Source organism: Labeo rohita, chromosome 18, assembly GCF_022985175.1.
Source record: "Labeo rohita strain BAU-BD-2019 chromosome 18, IGBB_LRoh.1.0, whole genome shotgun sequence".
NCBI lineage: Eukaryota > Metazoa > Chordata > Actinopteri > Cypriniformes > Cyprinidae > Labeo > Labeo rohita.
Genome location: NC_066886.1, coordinates 11,508,219 through 11,529,295, shown reverse-complemented (window position 1 = coordinate 11,529,295; position 21,077 = coordinate 11,508,219). Strand labels below are relative to the sequence as shown.

The 21,077-nt window shown below is 40.3% G+C and overlaps 1 protein-coding gene across 2 annotated transcripts in view; it reads right to left on the bottom strand.

The window, feature by feature from the left end:
• The window catches only part of si:ch211-212o1.2 (uncharacterized protein LOC492735 homolog), a 35,797-nt gene that overhangs the window by 10,416 nt on the left and 4,304 nt on the right, over positions 1–21,077 (bottom strand). For both annotated transcript variants that reach the window (XM_051135340.1, XM_051135341.1), the window contains exons 3-4: positions 4,342–4,461; positions 4,068–4,159 (exon numbers count right to left, since the gene is read on the bottom strand). In XM_051135340.1, coding sequence (XP_050991297.1) covers positions 4,068–4,159; positions 4,342–4,461 — 212 coding nt within the window. The remainder of the gene's footprint in view (positions 1–4,067; positions 4,160–4,341; positions 4,462–21,077) is intronic.

Here is a 21,077-nt window from a genome sequence, read left to right as displayed (position 1 = left end):
CTACACATTTGACACACTTGCATGTTTTTTTTAAAAATATGATATATATTTTTTCTAATACTTCTACTGTAGCAATAAGAATGGGTCACAATGGTCGACTGAAACAGACAATTAGTAAGGCTGACTAAATTCATTTTCAAATCTTTAGCAACAGTGCTTAAATTATCATGTTGCACTTAAGATCTTCTGGAAAAAATACATCTTTAAAATGTATCAACAATGAAGCACCGCTGTTACAACAGAATACATTTTTTTTTTAAAGTTATATTTATAGGGGTTTTTGCTTTTATTTGATAGGACAGTTGAGAGCAGACAGGAAAGCACCTTGACCAAAAGACTTCTAGATGGGAATTGAACTCGGGTCACCGGCAGCACAGTCGCACTATTTGTCAGCACACTAACCAAAATCCAACAACTTCAAAACAGCGCCGATCTCATTTACAAAATCTCATTTACATATCGATCAATGCAATATACCAAGCACAGTGCAACTTAGCGTAGTCGCAAAGTCGTAGTAGCGTAGTCTCTGCTGTGCCTCCTCCTAGCAACAGTAATGCCAGCATTTTTAAGGGCAAAATACTTTAAGAAAGCCTTTTTTTGGGGCATTAAATAATGGTGCAAATGCTGTTAATTTGACGAGGGCAAATGTTAGTAAAACGTGTTGCGTGATTCATACCCTCCTCCAATAAATTTTTCGACTGAAGGAAAACTCCTATAAATGCATATTCAATAAAGTCAGGCACAAAAATAACTGTGTCCATGTCTTTTCAGCACTAATTCTTCATTGCGCATCCTTAGGAAAACCTAACAGTACAATTTTAATGCCAAAATACGCAAGCTGTCAGTAAAACTGGCCCCAAAAGTGACTTCTGTGCCATTTCATTGAACTCACCTAGATGTTCGTGAAAGAATGTGCCTTGTGTACTTCTAGTTAAGAAAGATTAGTCAACTAGTTGTTGAGGCAACCCAAATAGTCCATTTTAAAAGTGTGCCATTTTGCACATTCGTACCCGTGTAGCAAGCACAGGTTTTCCACAAAAAAACAGCACTGAAAATGCAAAGAGGCATTTCGGCCAGATCTGGCTGTAAGACAGGGCTGGGTTGGGTTAGATGTTGAGTGATAGACGCAAATTGGCGTGTTGGCGGTACTAGGTCCTAAATGAAAGATGACGCATGCGGCACGAGCTACGCGTTACGGAGCGGAGAGATAACCTGGCATTAAACAGCACTTCCCCACGGCTCAGATCCAGCATCATGAAAAACCATAACCCAGCAGCACCTGTCACTCACGCCCAGGAGCGCTGCTTTGAGACGGGCACCCGTCTGCGACCGCGCGGGTGTCGCAAAATGAAAGGGAGTAAGAGAAAGGATCGTATAAGCACAAAGGAAAATACAAGAATGAAGGTAATTTATTTTCCACATAAAAAGGAGGAATCGTTTGGAGCCACATTACCATAGCGTTTCAGAGACGGAGCGCGGGGGGAAAAATGTCATTATCGCGTGTTTGTGGGCTGAACTCAATCACACCTATATCTGAGAGCGCGTGGCGACACTCTGCTGGAGCGGAGAAAACTATCTGTTGATATTTCGACAATTATGTTCCCTCCTGTTCTCCTCGTTTCCTTTCCGTCTCTCTGTGCGCGAGATTAAAAGAGCGCTAAGCCCCAGACAGCACACGGCGTGCATGTCGACTCACCGGCACGCTGCGGCAAACCTGTGCCTCGCCGCCGCTAATCCCACACCGTTTAACGGCCTGCCTCGCCTCGCCTCACCCGCCTTCTGCCTAATCACGACTCACATCTTCGGATTGCCCTAGCAACCCAGCCGAAGACCGGGGCCCGTCCTCCCCCACCCTTAACCCAGAGCACACATGAGAGATCCATTTCATTTCTCTAGCCTTTTTTCCTCCTCCCTACGCTCTTTGCTCTTAAGTGCCTGTTTAATCACGGTCATTAATGATTCTCCCTCAAGTTGGTGCTTCTTGTTTGAACATGTGGACAAAAAGCCATATATATCGGTCCGCTAAGTGCCGCCTTTAATCTGCTGGTTAAGGGTCTTAAAGCGCTGCGTTCTGGATGTCTGTAAATTCCCTCGCTTTTTTTGAAGTTCGATCACTCCCAGGTGGCGGATCCTAATTATCCTCGACAGCAGAAGGATCGGCGGTGGCTGCGGAGCCGGGTGGAAACCCCTTCACGGTGGGGCGGTGTGGCCGAGACGTTTTACAGCACAGACGGACGATGATGAAAGCGAGAGAACGCGGGCCCCTCGGCCTGACCCACAGCGGGAGCTGGACGGGCCGTTCAGATGACCTGCTCTCTACAATCCTGTTCTCGGCCTCAAAGTATTGGCCGTGTAGGACAACTCAGGGCCTCAAAGACTAGCATGTAAACATGCTCCCTTATACAGCAGTCAACATTTGAAGTGGATCAAAACCTTTCGTCAAAGTTGTCCTAAAACTAAAACAATACCCGTTCTTGTCTTAGGACAACTTTGATGAACTTTATTGATCCACTTCAAACATTGACTACTGTAAAAACAGGGCATAAGGGAGTGGTCGAAAGATTTTGAAGTTTTTCGGTCTACCCTACCTTTTTGAGCTGAGTTACAAAGACGAAGAACGAACCACGCATTACCTACGTGATCACCTAATAAGTCTGTGGTTTGTGTTTAAAAAGTATATCAGTTTTTATTTATTTACTTTATTTCATTTTATTTATTTATTTTTTTTTTAGAAAAAAATGACAGACTCTCAATTTCCAAAGCTTTGAAATTGATTCTTTTTGGAAAAAAGAAAAACCGATGCTTCTTTCATGTGCCTTGTATCACATCACAAACAAGCTCTCTCATTTAATTCAAACACAGCTAATGCCATCTTGCGCCTCAGTTATCAACTGTATTTACTGTAAAATGAAACCGAAGTACTTCAGGATTAATAGTAGGCCTATAGTAATATTGTTGAAGTGTTTGTCTTGCTGCTAGAACAATTGTTTTGTACAGGCAAGAATTTAAAATGGTTACTTCTCAGATCAATATTTCATGTCCCCATTATTATTTATGTGGTGAAAAGCTGTGTAATAAGTGAGACATCTGTCCATTTTTCATAATATGCATTATAAATGCTGTGAAGCCTAAACAGACTGATTTGTGGAATATATATAAAATTAGTTGAACTCCTTTCATTTTTCTGTATTTAACATATTAAGGTATAAAAGCTATAGCAGACTAATTGGAGTTGCACAGCATAAAGCGTCATACCACCCGGTCCTATAGGACGCCATCTCTATAGAGCACAAATCAGCCAGAGAACAATAGGAAAGATTGGTGTTACTCAAAGGACAGGCCTCAAACTGTGAAAATTTCATGGCCGCACTCATTGTCAAGTGTATTCTGATCATTGCTAAACCTGTATACTTGTCATTTCCTTTCACTGTAATCAAATTTAACAGTCCATATTTCCAGAAGTAGCCTAATAATTGGCACACGGGACCGGATTTAGCTTAGGTTAGCCATTTTTCTACTGCCAGTCTACTGCCCCCTTCCACATAATAGCACAATGACCCCTGTCAGCACAAAAACACATAAATGCTCCCAGATTCATGGCCCCTACTTGTCCGACACAGAAAGCAAGTGTCGGCTGCTTTTTAATTGGACAGCAAGGGGGTGACCTTTTCTCTGATTGGGCAAGGAGAGTGCGACCGTACTATGCATTAATGCAACCCTCCTGAGTATCCCCAGCACCCTTTGGGGTTGAGAGTGGGTGGGGTTAAGATGTGGCGCTCCTGAAAAGCAGGAAGGGCTGAACTCCCCAGGGTGGAGATGGCATTTCGCACTCGCCGTTTTTTGAGCCTGGTAAACCACAACAGGCCAATGGAGCAAAAGCTGATATGAAAATTAAACAGGGTAATTTGTTAAAATCAAACAAGATACTACGCTTAGAGACCACACTGTGCATATGAGTGTGTGGCAAATGCATGTGTGCCAGAAAGATGGTGCCACTGTACCTAAATGTGCCAGCCAATCACAGTTATGCCATACATACTGAACTATGCACAGGCCTTAGTCCTTACCTTCCCAATAACTGGGATGTCCACTGAACCCCACGTATCAGCTCCCCAATGTACGATCCCAGAGGCAAAGTCTGCTGTCACAATACCAGTCACTTTGAGAGAAAGAAAGAGGCGGTTAAATTCAGTGAGTACTGCAATAAAAGTGATCATGAGACCATGACATGGCAAAAACGTGCACTGAAAACATGTTTCTGTAGAGATAATGAAAGCGGAACTTTATTAGAAAACAAAAGAAAGACATGAACAGAAAGGCCAAGAATAATGTAAGCCTTACCAATGCCAAAGATGATTCTGTAGATGTGCACTGTGGAGAAGTTGAAGAAGAGGAAAGAGAGGTTTACAATGAAGAGCGAGAGGCACAGAACCACACAGACCCACTCCTGCAGCCGCTTTCCTACAAGGACAACAAACACATAAATGCACATTACTGCATATTCTGTGCTAAAAACCTAACAAAAAAGTCTGAATCAGAGTCTGATCATTTCTTTTACTGTCATTAATTACTCACCGTAGTGTCGTTCCAAACCTGTAAGACCTTGGTTCATCTTTGGAACACAAATTAAGATATTTTTGATGAAATCCGAGAGGTTTTTTGACTCTGCATAGACAGCAACGCAACTGATACGTTCAAGGCCCAAAAAGGTAGTAAGCACATCGTTAAAATAGTCCATCAGAGGTTTAGCCGTAATTTTATGCAGCTACAATAATACTTTTTGTAAGCAAAGAAAACTAAAATAACTTAATTCAACATTTTTTTATCTTCCACATCTGTCTTTGCCACACGTTCGCGAGAGTAAAAAAAAAAAAAAAAAAAAAAAAAATCGCAGAAATTGAAGAGTCATTATTTTTTCAGACTATTTTATCAATCTCCTAAATACCTTTCTGGGCCTTACACGTGGTAGTTGAGTTGCTGTCTATGTCGGTCAGAAAGCTCTCAGATTTAATCAAAAATACCTTAATTTGAACAAAGGTCTTACGGGTTTGGAACTATCCCTTTAAATACTGTATATCAGCCTAATTTACTTGGAACAATACCAACAACACTAAGAAATAAACAATTAAATACTAGTTGAATAGTCAGTAGTTGGAAGAATTGTCCACATAATGACTCCTCTCATCAGGTGTGAAAGGCAAAAAAGAAATGTAAAACTCAAAAGTAAGAGAACTTAAAGTGCCATCTTTTGAATGTTATTAATTCTCCTTAGTAACAGTATATTTAACTACCGTGTCCACTGCGAGGTCACAGACAGCAGCGAACTGACATCTCTCAAAAGCAGAAAAGGTCATCGGGGTCGGCGGACAGGAGACGAGCCGAACGTGTATAATCGTGTGTGTGTGTGTCCCATTATCTCGTGTGCTCAGGAGTAATCGATTAGACTAGGACAAGTTGTAGGTAGAGGCGAGGGTCAGGATCTCTTGCGATGGCGCGTTTGCCTGACACAGCTAAACGTCCCAGGTCAGGGCAGAGGGCACCGACGAAGGGGCCACAACGGGCACTGTTCGGACCACCATGACAGCGGCGTGGCACGGCGGGCGGCCGTGGAGGATGATTAAAGTGCTAATGCATTATTCACAACAGAGTAGAGAATTAGTCTATATGGACACCGACCACATCTACATGTTCCCATCTCTCCACAGCCTACATTCAATCTCCATTTTTAAAAACTTGCATATTCAGTTTTTAAACCGCATTCAACCAGTCTTTCGTTCTTTTACTGTGACTCTTTCTTCTCGTTCCATCGCTCTCCTTTGCTCTCCTGTTGGGCGGATGTGGGCACGGAGAGGCGCAGTGGACTCAGCTCTTTTGAAAATTTAATGCCATTAGAGGAGCCGTCCTGAGTGGATTGGGAACGTGAGGAGGTTGAGAAGAAGATATTGATGACAGCTATTTATAGCGCCTCAGTGGGCCAGCCAACACCATGTGCCTGAACGATGGACCACGGTTCTTATAATGCACTCACAAGCTTGGTTATATTTTGTGCAGTTATGAGAGCGCCAACCTATGGAATCCTTAACCTAACAGCTTGTGTCCCACAATGCACCCCGTGATCAATCCAGGTTTTGGTGCAGACTTGAATTCAATTGACCGTAAAATAATTAGCTGGATTAGTGTGAAAGCTGTCTTTTGAATTCAGTTGCACACCAAGGAACCAAATCCTGGGTCTTAGCTAAAGTAAACCATCGCACAATGGCTGAAGTGAATAAACGTACCGTAACCAATATTGCTGTAAAACTCTAAGGAGGAGGGAGACGATAATATTCAGATTCTGACTGTTTTGAATACAACATAACAGAAACATAAAAGCACCTGTTTCTATACACCAGTGAGTACACAAGGGAACAGATGATCCAAGGTCAGCTGATGTTGTTAAAGGAGAAGTCCACTTCCAGAACAAAAATTTACAGATAATGTACTCACCCCTTGTCATTCAAGATGTTCACGTCTTTCTTTCCTCAGCCATAAAGAAATTATGTTTTTTTGAGGGAAACATTTCACAATTTTTCTCCATATAATGGACTGATATGGTCCCCCGATTTTGAACTTCCAAAATGCAGTTTAAATGCAGCTTCAAACGATCCCAAATACGGTTGTAAATGATCCCAGCCAAGGAAGAAGGGTCTTATCTAGCAATATTTTCATAAAAATAATACAATTTTTTTTTATTTATTAATGTCAAACGCTCATCTTGTCTCACCCGGACTGAACTGATTTTTTTTCCCCGGTTCATGACAGTTGGAGTATGTCGAAAAATTCCCATCTCATGTTCTCCCTCAACTTCAAAATATTCTTATATCGCTGTTTTGCATTTTTGGTTAAGGGTGTTTGATCTTCTTTGCATGTTCACTTTGCAAAGACTGGGTCGGAACTTCTGCAGCGATGTAGGATGATTTTGAAATGATTTTTGAAGTTGAGGGAGAAAATACGATTGGAGTTTTTTGACATACCCTAACTGTTTTGAGTGAGAATACACAGAGTTCAGGGAGAGCAAGACAAAATGAGCATTTGAGATTAAAAAGTATTTCTTTTTTAATTTTTTAATGAAAATAACCAATCGTTTCGCTAGATAAGACCCTTCTTCCTCGTCTGGGATCGTTTACAACCACATTTGGGATTGTTTGAAGCCGCATTTAAACTGCATTTTGGAAGTTCAAAATTGGGGCACCATAGCAGTCCATTATACAACTCAAAAAGCATAATTTCTTTACGGCTGAAGAAAAAAGATGTGAACATTAGGGGTGAGTACATAATCTGTACATTTTTGTTCTAGAAGTGGACTTTTCCTTTAAAAAGCACATGCTCACTTTCTGATGGCACAATAGATTGTGCAGTTGGACTAAATGTGGTAGCTGAACAGGAAGTGTAGAGATGAGGGAGTCCAGGTGCAGCACATCCAGGTGTATGACCATGAGGGCTCAAAACTAGACACTGTGCTCTTTCCTTTCCAACAATATCACGGCAGCCTCAAACGTTTGCATGAAAGTGCTTTACAGTAACTCTTTTTTGTAGAGGAACAATGTTACAGCTCTTCTGACAGAATATCACGGAAGGGAAAAGTGGGAAAATATCTACCGCTGATCAACACTTCACATGACACCATCTCTGAGAACTTCCAAAATTATTCAGAGACAGAAACCTGAAATTAAAAAGAAGACAGGAAAAAAAAACAGTTACCCACTCCAGCACTTGCGTCCTCTCTTTCCTGCCTTTTTTCTTTCTCACACACAGACATGTACGTACACACTCTCTCGCAGCAGTGGGGCCGCTGTCAGGTGATCAGCGTCAGTCCTTGGATCCTCCCGCTCCCCGGTGAGGGCAGAAACTAGGCCAGGCCTCGACAGAGCCGCCGTCGCCGTGCGCAGCCAGGAACACCGTCCCCCTGTCCACGGGACCTGAGCGGCGCGCTCATTAATACAGTCCTGACAACAACGTGCTCCCCTGCAACCCCCTGCACCATCGCTCACACCCGCAGCCCCCTTTCCCGCTCGCTGGCGTGGGGAATTAACCTGGGAGGGGCGGGGGGGAGGGTAGGGGGTGCTAATAGGCTGAAATTAATCAACGACGCCTGATTCGACGCAGAGGGGCGGCTGGAGTGCCAAACAACGTCCGTGAATGCTAATGGCGTTCTTGCTCTCTCGCTCTGTCAAAATGTGCGCAAGTTTCTGCGGCAGGCTGTAATACGCCGTCGTCCATCCTCAAGTTCCACCACGCTTCACCTGCTGATGCATGTAAGCACGGTTACACAGCTTGAGGCCAAAAACCTAGTGATTCTTTCCTGTGTAAGCCATTTCGTTCAACGTCACACTTCTGTATATTAAAAAATGCTGGTTAAGGGGGATCATTCACCCTAATATGACCATGTCGCTTCAAACCTGTATGACTTACTTTCTTCTGTTGAAAACAAAATGTGAATGTAACGACAGTAAGCGAATAGGACTGTAATGGTGTGTGCAATCTCATCACGTTATCGCTCTAGATTGTTTTTCATGTCACTTGCGTGAATAAAAACACTGCGTAAGCTCTCCTCCATTTTCTGAAACAAGTGTCAACAAGCTCTTTGAAAATCTATAACTTGTGCAATTGAGGCGTATATCGCGCATTAGCGGCAAGTGCGTCGCCTGATGTGAATTTGTCTTTGCATTGAATTTGTATGTAATATATTCGCGCAAATAATTCAGTTCACCTTTCAGGCTCCGAAAATGACAAAGCATGATTAAAGGGATAGTTTCTGTTCCCACTTCTAATGTATTGGCGAAAATTACAATGAAAGTCAACAGGAGCTAAAACGGTTTGATAACCAACATTTCTCAAAATTTCTTTTATGTTCCACAGAAAATATTCAGGCATACAGGTTTGAAATAACACGATTGTGTGTGTTTTCTAAAGAAATATAATAGAACTGTGTGATGAACAGACAAAATTTAAGTTGTTATCCACTAAAAATATGGATATCTGTACACTAAAACGTTTTCACTAGTTTCCACTTAAAAACTTAAGTTTAGCAGCTGCCTTAAAATCAAGTTAAATCAAAAGTCATTTCAACTCACAAGTTAAATCAACTTAGAAGTACAAGTCATTTTAACTCATTTTATTGTAATGAGTTAAATTGACTTGTAGTTTTAAGTTGATTTAACTTAAAAACTTAAGTTCAGCAGCTGCCTTAAAATTTTAAGTTGAAACTGGTGAAAACTTTACAGTGTACTAGCTCATAAAAGGAGTAGCTAATGCATCAACTGGTTCTTTTAAATTAGATCATTTCAATGAATCAGCTGATCCAGTTAACAAAATCAAAATTATTCATTCCTGAATCAGACTGATTCAGTTCTCAAGTTAGGCTCACAGGTTCAATAATCTGCTTGAAGCAGAAATTCATAAATAGCTTGTTTTATCACACAAATATGTAGTTTTAGACCACTTATGACACTTTTAAATCATTTCAGTGCTTAAAGGTGTCATCCAAGATGTTTGTGTCTTTCTTTAGTCAAAAAGAAATTATGGTATTTGAGGAAAACATTCCAAGATTTATCTCCATATAGTGGACTTCAATGGAAGCCAATGGGCTGAAGGTCCAAATTGCAAGTTTCAATGCAGCTTCAAAGGGCTCTACACAATCCAAGCTGAGAAATAAGGGTCTTGTCTAGCAAAATAATTGGCCAATTTAACCCAGTGTTCACAAAGCAAGCATGCAAAGAAAGTCAGACACTCTTTACAAAAAAAACCTTAGCTATCCTACCTTTTTGAACCGAAGTAGAGACGAAGAACTAACCACGTGTGACCTTTCCAACGTGATTATGTAATGCATGAAGTCACAGACGTGCATTGCAGAGTTAGCGCAAGACCAGCATTTGTGATTAAAAAGTATGTACAATGACCGTTTCGGTAAGACCCCTATTCCTCAGCTGGGATCGTGTAGAGCCCTTTGAAACTGCATTGAAACTGCATTGACCTTCAACCCATTGACTCCCATTGAAGTCCACTATATGGAGAAAAACCCTGGAATGTTTTCCTAAAAAAAACAATTTCTTTTCAACTGAAGAAAAAAAAACATTAACATCTTTGATGACATGGGGGGGTGAGTAAATTATCAGTACTTTTTATTCTGAAAGTGAACCAATCCTTCAAAATCTCCACCTCATTCAGTGTAATTACATAGTGGAAGAGGAACCTGTCACATTATTGCAAACGTCCCGTTTTGTGTCCTCCTGAAAGTCAAACAAGTTTTGGAAAGACTTAACAAACGATGACAATTTTCATTTTTGGATGAACTAATCCTGCAATAAATGAGGATAGAAAAACTTTTACAGCTTTAACAAGCTGATGGGACGTCTGATAGGACGCTTCGATGCCATGCCGAGTCGGGGTGAGTGTAGATGAAAAGGGGTGGGGTGTGGGGGCGTGGTGGCGGTTTATCACCTGTCACGCTAGCAGAAGTCAGCAAGTGTGAACAGTATGTGTTGTTTGTGCTGCAGAGAGATGGGTGTTTTTTCTGTCTCTATCCTCGACGAACAAAGGGCTCTTTTTCTTCGGCAGGCTCTCCTGATGGGGCTGCGGTGGTGCGCGGGCCCCTCTGTTCTCAGCGCAGCCGCGGCGCTGAAAGAACGGCTCTCACCTCCTCCGGAGAGGCAGACAAAAAGCAACTCACAGACTCAGAATAGCAGCCTTTCAGAGGGCCGGCCACGCCACAAAGTCCTGCCAACATGCCATGACTGAGCCATTCTCTACCCCACTTCACCTCCCCCCCCCCCCCCCAACAATGCCAAGGGCATCTACATGTGGGCAAAAAGGAAACGGTATTGATTTAGGAACATCAAATGCTGGCCAGGAAAATGAACCTCATATTAGCACACACAATTATATTTAGCGGGATACATAATGGCACAGACGCACACACACATTGTCCCCTTGCCAGCTCTCTGTAGGCCTGTCTTCAGAGGGGACTTTGGGAAAGAAGGGAGAGACAGGAAAAGTGGGTCATACATGGCGAGAGGAAGAGAAAGAGAGTGAGAGAGAGGGAGGTAGAATTCCCCTGATCAGGACAAATGGATCAGTCACAGGCCTTGTTGCTTTCATCTGTTCTCAGTGGACAACTCAACCTGGGACACACACGCTAACACATGTACCCAGACACACTCACACACTTTGTGCCATACAATGCTCTATGTTATTTTCAAAAAACAGCCAAGTATGTGAGGACTGACAGACAGGTTTTTTTTCTTACAAAAGAGAGACAAAAACATCTCGGACTGGGTGAACAGAAAGAAAAATTCCTCCGCTAGAGACAAAAGTTGATTACTAGGAATGTGAACCATAAAAAAGTAACAACTATGACTCTGATTCCTTAAAGATTAACAAATATTTAGCACTTTTGAGGAAGCAAATAATTGATTTTAATAATATACTTCACATTCCTTCTGTTCTGCAGTTCAAAGAGCCACTTGGATTGAATTGATTCAAACGAATTACTATGAGACTGCTTTGTGAGTCTTTTTGACCAATTAATTAAAAGACGGACTACTGGTTACAAATACACTATAAGACAATGAAATATAACGTACCTGTCTATTTATTGTCTTTGTATGATTTCACAGTGACCACTCAATTCACCATAAGCTAACAATTACTTTTGTGGTGAAACTGTAGATGACATAGTAATCAGAAAACACACCACTGTTCAAAAGTTTGGGGTCAGTTTGATTTTATTGTAGGAAATTAATACTTTTATTCAGTAAGGATGCATTCAATTAATCATAAGTGAAATGTTTACAATTTTATTTCAATTAAATGCTGACCTTTTGAACTTTTTTGAACTATTCATCAAACATCTTGAAAAAGTACTATGGTTTCAGAAAATGAAGCAGCACAACTGTTTTCATTACTATATAATAGTAATAAATGTTTCTTGAGCAACAAATCAGCATATTAGAATGATTTCTGAAGGATCATGTGACACTGAAGACTGAAGTAATGGCTGCTTTGCCATCACAGGAATAGATTACATTATGAATGATATTAAAATACAAAACAGTTCTTTTGAATTATAATAATATTAGACATTATTACTGTTTTACTGTATTTTTGATTAAATAAATGCATTGATAAGTGCACTGGCATGCATTAAAGACTTTGAACAGTAGTGTGTGCCATATAACAAAATATTTGTTTTCTTAAAAAAGAAGCTGATTCTTGTTCCCCATTCCTACTGGTTTAGAGAGATAGGTAGACACATTTATGTGTTTTTGTGTGTACCCAGTCAGACCGACCCTGATAAGGGCCACAGATGACAGGCTTAGGAAAGAGCGACCCCTGAGACCACCCCCCCCCCCCCGCCCACACACACACACACACACACACTCACACACGCTACCTTTTAATATCTCCAAATCTCCAGAGTGACGAGCGCTGAAGGTCACATCGAGAGGTTGTACGCAATCAGTCAGGACAGACAGATTGAACGGAACACGTCGCCCCGTAAACTCAAAATCATGTTTCTCACATCTTTACATCACGGACTACAATCCGAACCGCTGACCTCAGTAATGCAAAGAGTTAAGCAGGTTTATGGCCTTTAGATTGAAATTCATTAATAAGGGAGAAAGGGATTAAAATGCAGAGAGTGGATTTTAAATATTGAAAATTCACAGCGGAGCCACTTCACCAAGAACTCCATACTAAATACAGCGCTGATTGAGGACGGCGCGGGAAGGGCCGCGTTCAGAAATGGAATTTAGATAATAGTAATTATACGGCTCACCCACTGTCCCTGTCCCCAACTGCCACAAACCACCTGAATTCACACAGAAAGCTGATGGAGAACTCCATCAAATATTAATAACAGGCTGTGTGGTTCCAGTCCAAATGTATTTGGGCGCCCTGGTACGCTTCTATGTGCGTGTAGGCATGCAAAAGAGACAATTTTCTGTGTGCGCCGTTAACATCCTGCCGCATTTGACCCCCCCGTCCCAAAAGCGCTCGTGTGTGTGTGTGTTTGAGAGAGTGAGCGAATCAGGTTTTGTATCATGTATACAGCTGAGGTCCTAATGCATTTAGCTGCCCTGGTGTGTGTATAATTGAGAAGCCCAGCAGGAGAGGTTGCAGGTAGCCAGGTTCCCCTCCTCCTCGTCTCTCCGTCTCCCTCTCTTTTCTTCTCTCCCTCTTTCCCCTCGAGAGCCCACTTGGCTTTTGTTTACGCTGCCGGTGTGCAGTTCGTGCTGGACCAAGTGGCGCAGTGAAAGCCAGAGCAACACTATATGTTTTGCGTCACATCCGCGGCCACCCGGGTCACTGGGGTCACAAGACCGGCTCATGAGCTAGCCGTACAGAACCTTGAACCTGTGACCTTTTGACCCCACGGTCAGCATACGAGAGCCAAGAGCGTTCGGCAGGCATGACGAGGTCAACGCGCCGTGAGTTCGACGGGAAGGCGGGATGAATTATACAGCAGGTCAGACTCCACTGAGTAAGGGGAAGAAAAGAAAAAGCATTAAAGATTGGGCTCCGGTGCTGCCAGGGGGCAGTGTTGGCCTGGCAGTGGGTCGGGCCTAATAAGATTACATGGCTAAGCAACTTTAAGTGTTTGATTGAGCCGGTGTGAATGAACTTCAAGAGGAACCGAGTTAGAAATGCAATAGTTCTGCAGTCAGAAAGTGACTACAAGATTAGAGTAGCTGTGCACCCAGAGGTGTTCAGCTCTCTAAATCAGTGAAAGCTGCATCCAGCAGCTTTAGCAAGAAAAACTGCGGTCATCACACTGCACAGACCATTAGCTAGAGTCTGCAGTTTGCCACAAGAGAGAACAGAATCTGCAAGAACCAGAGTGTAATTTAAGAACCCACACTCAGGAAAGTCTAAAAAGTTTTGCTACTTCTTGGAAAGAAATATTTTGTTGTAATAGTAGTAGATAAATGCCATGTATCGCCACAAAGAATCAACAATTCTGATCTGGGTAAAACTATTTTTAACTGTTCTTTCAAACCTGAATGATTTTTTTCTTTTGTGGAACACAAAAGACACTTCACAGACCGTGAAGGTTCCCTTTTTCATACTGCGTGAGTGAATTGCGAGTGTTTTTTTTCACCATTAAAGATGTCTGTCAAGATCACAACAAACCATATCTGAATATTCAAATGCACAAATGTAATTTCACAGCTGTGGAAGAGAGAAAGACATTGTTTACGATAAAGCTGTTGTATGGCTTTAGAAGCCTAAGTACAGTGCAAAATCCCTGTCATAGTGCCTTTTAGAGTCCTTGGTCGCCATATATTTTAACTGACCCTTCACAAAGACCCACCCGCTTTAGTTACTGTTGCTATTTCTGACAAGCCACAGCATTCTCACGCCATACACCATGATCTCACGCAATGAAAATTACATTGTGGAGCAGGTTATTTCTGGTATGAAAAAGTTTTAGCTTTTAAATTGTGTCATTTTGTAAGAAATTCAAACAATAACTAGAGTTTTGTGGCTCTTTAATGTGTTGTGAGATCTCTGTAGCACCAGTGTGTGAACTGATCATCCTTTCATAAACATCATAGGGTATTTTATTTTAACCGCGGAAAGACGTCAATACACACAATTTCCACCGAAGTTAATCTACTCTCCTGTCTTATTTGTTTGTCGGACAGAATAGCATATTCAGCGTTACAAAAGGTTAGATCGCCTGGCAATCAGCCCCCCTGCAAGGGGTCAGTTGTACGGCTAAAAGAAGTTTGGACATTCTGCTAAACATCTCCTTATAGTAAGTGTTTCACAAAAGAAATTTATACATGTTTGCAACAACAAGAGAGTGAATATATCAACGGATGTGTCATATTTTGGCTTCTGTAACAAAATCTTGATTGCTGCTTAATTTTTGGGGCGACCTGTGATACTTTTTTTCAGGATTTTTTGATGAATAGAACGTTAAAAAGAACAGCATTCATTCAAAATAGAAATCTTTTCTAACAATAAAAATCTTTTTATCAATTTAACACATCCGTGCTGAATAAAAGTATCAATTTCTTTCAAAGAAAGAAAGGAAGAAAGAGAAAAGTGTATATTGTAACAAAAGATTTCTATTTTAAATAAATGCTGTTCTTTTTAATGTCTTATTCATCAAATAATCCTGAATAGTATCATAGGTTCCCAAAAAATAAATAAATAAATAAATAAAAAAAAAAATTAGCACGACTGTTTCCAACATTGATAATAAATTATGCATGCAAGGATGTCACTCCCAAAACATTAATCTGTAAGACTTTAACTTTTGTTTAAACCATAACATTCGTTAAATGTAATGTTGAGTGAGTATTTTTAAAATACTGTACAAGAAGGTGTTCATCAGAGTGATGGAAGATGGATTGTGGGTGTGTTTGGATGCATTGTACAGTATGTGGTGCACTGCAGCGGGACCGAAGGCAGGGTTATACACAGTGTCAAGCAGACGTGTCTGGTGTCTCATTCTACTCCGTGGCCCGGTCTCCTCTCTATGCTGTAACACACACCCCTGGCCCTGCGCCACAGACCGGAGAATTTGCCTACAAGGCAGCAAGCCGAAAGATCAACTGCTTCCTTTTGGCACAGGCTCTTTTGTAACTTTTACTTCTTACATGGAAATGTTGCAGCATCTCTGTTGCCAGTTCACTATTACACAGGGTGCGGAACAATGAAAATATACTTAACTCAGGCTGTCACTAAAACAACTGTACTTATCAGGATTCTTTGATTATATGATAAAATATGTGACCCTGGACTACAAAACCAGTTTTAAGTAGCACGGGTAGATATAGCCAACAATACATTGTATTGGTCAAAATAATAAATTTTTCTTTTAAGCCAAAAATCATTAGGATATTAAGTAAAGATCATGTTCCATGAAGATATTTAGTAAATTTCCTACTGTAAATATATCAAAACTTAATTTTTGATTAGTAATATGCATTGCTAAGAACTTCATTTGTACAACTTTTAAGGCGATTTTCTCAAAAGATTTCAGATTTTCAAATTGCTGTATCTCTGCCAAATATTGTCCTATCCTAACTAACACAAATCAATGGAATGCTTATTTAATCAGCTTTTAGATGATGTATAAATCTCAATTTCATAAAACTGACCCTTATGACTGGTTTTGTGGTCCAGGGTCACATAGTTTGTAACAAATGTCTTTACTGCCACTTTTGCTCAATCTAATGCATCCTTGCTGAATTAAAGTATCATTTTCTATACAAAAAAAATCTTACTGACCCTAAACTTTTGTGTTAGTGTTATTTTCCTATTTGTTGTGATAAAATACACCAGTGGTTACTCTGCTAGCACATCTGTGTGAACATCTGTATGAACTGACGTCATACGTTCACCAAAAATCACCTTGAGAGCAGCTGGTAAAAAGTTCAAAAATGGCTTAGAAAGTTTTCAAATGCTTATTAGAGCTGCTTTCGCTTGCCCTACGTCCAGGAGTTACACTGAAAGGACAGATGAAACAGCGACGACATTCAGCGTCAGTCAGAGATTAGATAATCAAGAGAGAGTGATAGGGGAGTGAACCTAAGATCACAGGGTTAAAGGTAGACATAGCAGCTGCGACCTAAAGACACTCAGTGTGAATTTCTTCAGTAAATTTCCATCTCCAAGGCCAACAGATGCTCTCAGACTGATCTAGGGCAAGAGATCATCACTTAAAGTGGCAGGAAAGGCAAACAACTGGATTTCAAGAGGTCAGACTTGGCGTAGCCTTTGCAAAAGGCCTGTCCTGACCCCTCCAGTTAAGAAAAGCCTAAGTTATAATTGTAAACATATTATCATTCAGCTTTTTTGTAAGTTAAGGGGTTTGTTGCAACTGGCAGATGGTCTACATACTGCAGTTTATTCTGATCCAGAACTACCCACTTATAGGAAGAGACAATCTAACGAAAAAAACAACAACAACCAAAGTTGTTTTGGTCTTACGTGTTGTTTAGCATTGGTTTAATCTGAAATAGATCATTTAACAATATTAGTGTGGTAATAAGACAAAAGTGTTCACTTTAACAACTAGGACTGGATAAAAAAAAATACTAATTTCTCAATTTTAATCGATTTTCATTTTTACAAAACAATAGTAATTCTTAAATCCCAAGCAGCAATTAGTCTAGTCTGTTTTCAATAAGGCTAATGAAAGGAACATTGTAGCACGTCTCCCATCCAATTAATCCTAATAAGCTTTGTGCTTTTTTACTTATTATATAAAAAAGTGTCAGATTTCAAATTCTGGCCATTTCATAACAGTATTTAAACAATAAATGGTGTTTTATTAGTGACAGATCACTGTAGCGCCTTCAAGAGAAGTGGAAGTGTGAAGCACACATGAACCGATCATCTCCTCCACTTCATAGTTTCAACATGAAATAAACATCTGAAGGTACTGTATGTTAAAAGAAAGAGTACAACTCATCAAAATCCACATCCTGACTCATGTAATCACTCAATCAGTGTTTCAACCATGCAAAGATGTCAGTGACAGCTTGTATTTCACGCAACGTCACATTTACCTTAGAAAAAAACATATTCGGTGACTATAAATTTGTTATTCAGCTAGAAATATAACCTCTAGAGAGGAGCATTTTGCTAAATATATGTACTTTATAACAATAATTATAATTTGTAACGTTCTTCAGGGTTTCATTTACATTTACGAATGACACGGTCAGGTTTTCATGACAGCCATTATTTAAAAGTTTATATTTCAAAAAACGAATTGGAGTAGAAATACAATTATGTCATTGTAACTTTATTATTATTATTATAAGAACTTAATTGAGTGTAATTTAAGCGTTTGTACACAAATCAGTTAATTTTAACCATCAATATTATAGTAATGTAGCACTAACTCTCATGTATATTTTACAGCATAAGTTGAGAGATTTGTTTCCTTGAGAAACTTTGCCATGTGCTCTATATACATATCCAAAATATCGATATTGGATTGAACTGGAAAGCTTGTGATTCAGAACCTATTTGGATTAAAAATACAACTTTGTTTCCATGCAGAAAGACTAAAATGAAATGTGCCCTTGAATTGCATAAAGTTTCACATTTCAACTTCAAAGCCTGCAGGTGGAAGAATCAATTTCCGCATATTGTCATAAAGGTGCGTGCATAACAGGAATGTATCTCCGAGTGGACTGTCATGGCGGAACGGATTCAGACACAAAGAAGGGTAACGCTCCTGGTGTGCAGTGTTGACACATTGTTGGCTTATCTGCAGGACTGCTACCATAAATAAATACAGCGGTGTTTGACAGCTGATAAGCTTAAAATCACATTCGCACTTGTAGGTCAGTGTGTCTACAGTGCCGTCCATCCATTTACACCCCGCATCGTTCCACTTTCCGCACAGTTCAAGTTTTTCTGTAGTCAAGACATCAGCCTGCCACAAATAAGGAGCGAATAAACCAATTGGAGTCAAGATCGCTGACTGCATAGGAAACTAGATCTTGCGATGTAATACTATATTGATCTCTTTTTCTCTCGAACACACGCTGGTGCACACACGGCAAGCGCCCCGGTAACCAGAGCATGGCGGCTGGCAGAGGCGATGGGGGAAACAGAAAGTAGCCTGTAAATCCTGTTTACTTTGCGGCGAATCTGTAAAGTGGGATAAGAAGCACAAAGAGCAGTCAGTGGTGCATGACACGCAGACATATGGCGGGGAGAGGCGTCCAGCTGTTTCGCTGTCCTGGGGTTACAGTAATGAGCCGGAGGCTTCATTGAGCAGACTGAAGCCTCATCAATCCCTTTTCACCAGTAAGCCTCAACACTTCCAAACGCCATTCCTGCTCACCTCATCTCAGACACGCGCAGGCACAAACCAGCTTCAGACGAGCCTCCGGAGCGTCTGCTTTTAGCATCCTTGACATTATATTCTGTGGCTCAACCCTCTGCTCTCCATGGCCTCTCCAGATGGACCGCAGTTCAGCATCAGCTCAAGCCGGCTGAATTCCATCAGAAGGAGTCGAGGGTCTCTCAGGTAACCGAACTGTTGGATTCCAAGACTATGGCACTTTTTGTGAATAAAGGATCGAATTAAAGGAAATATACAAGGGCTCTGAACAAAAGCGTTTGGGGATGGCGTGGTTTACTTAAAGATTCGGGAATGGATGGTTTGATTCCTGGAAGAAGGGAGCTATGAGTCATCACCATTTTGGAAACACATGGTGTGAAACTCACATAAACAAATTCTTCAAAAACAAACTTAATAAATCTAAGATTCCAAGTCTTCATTCAAATGCACTAAATTTAAATGAACTTACTGTAGCTCACACTTAAAGGAGTAGTTCATTTCCAGAACAAACATTTACAGATAATACACTCGTCCTGTTGTCATCCAAGATGTTTGCGTCATTCTTTCTTTAGTCATAAAGAAATTATGTTTTTTTTTTTTTTTTTTTTTTTGAGGAAAACATTTCAGGAATTATCTCCATATAGTGGGCTTCTATGGTGCCCGTGAGTATGAAATTTCAAAATGCAGTTTTTATGCAGCTTCAAAGGGCTCTAAATGATCCCAGCCGAGGAAGAAGGGTCTTATCTAGCAAAACAATCAGTCATTTTCTAAAGAAAGTAAAAAATGCTATACTTTTTAACCTCAAATTTTCGTCTTGTGTGAGCTCTGTGTGAACTCTGTGCATTCCAGTTCAATACATTTAGGGTATGTCGAAAAACTCCCATCTCATTTTCTTCTCCGACTTCAAAATCATCCTACATTGCTGCAGAAGTACCGCCCCAGTGTTTATAAAGTCAACGTGCAAAGAAGGTGAAACACCCTTTACAAACAAAGGTGATGTAGGACAAATTTGAAGACAAAATGAGATGGGATTTTTTCAACCTTTCCTAACTGTCTTGAACAGGACTGCAGAGAGTATGTATGAGGTTAAAAAAAAAAAACCTCATACATTTTTTTTTTTTTAGAAAATAACTGATCGTTTGCTAGATAACACCCTTATTTCTTGGTTGGGATCATTTAGAGCCCTTTGAAGCTGCACTGAAACTGCATTTTGGAAGTTCAAACTCACAGGCACCATAGAAGTCCACTATAAGTTTGGAAACGCCCTAGAAAAGTGGGGTTTTGGACAATATTGGCATGAATCCTTTTTAATTTGTGATAATTTTGCACTGATAAGGGACAACACAACATAAACAGTTTATACATAGAAAAAACTTACATTTTCGATTCATTAAAATATCCACCATTAGCAGCTATTACAGCTCTGCATAATCTGGGCCTAAATTGTATTCTAAACTTAATTGGCAATCAATTGTTGAAGGTATTAAGGTGTGCTGACCCAAAAATCTTTTAAAAACCTAGTAACCAGGCATCACAGCTGGCAAAGGGGCATGTCTGAGTTTGACATGTATATATTGCCATTATTATGTAATCAAAATGAAAATTATTATTGCTGGTCAAGTTACTTTAATGTATTTGCACCAAAAAATGATAAGGATTTATGCTGATATCGTCCAAAACTACACTTTGCCAGGGGTGTTTCCAAACTTTTGGAGGGCAGTGTAATTCCTTAAATGTTTTCCTCAAAAAACATAATTTGTTTACGACTGAAATAAGAAAGACATGAACTTGGATGACAACGGGGTGAGTACATACATGTAAATTTTTGTTCTGAAAGTGAACTACTCCTTTAATTAGAATCAACTTATCAATTTCTCTTCTCTGTAAAATCTATAAACCTTCAAACTTTTTTCAAGACGTTTTTCAAAACAATAAAAATTTGTTTCAACGAACTTGCCTTTCCAGTTTGCTAAAAACTAAAGTTCAACCTGATCTCAAGACGAAAATGTGCAGGAATTTTTTCACAAGACGTGAAATACGTAGTGCCATGTACTTTTTGTGACACACTTTTCGTGGTGCTAAGAGGGTTCGTTTTTTTTCCCCAACAACAGATGAACGTACATATGGTATGTGATGTTTTATGTGACACTGGTTCTGTATGCGTCACATGAAAAGTCAGTTGAGTGGCGCTATAACTCTAATGCTCCGTGACGTTGTA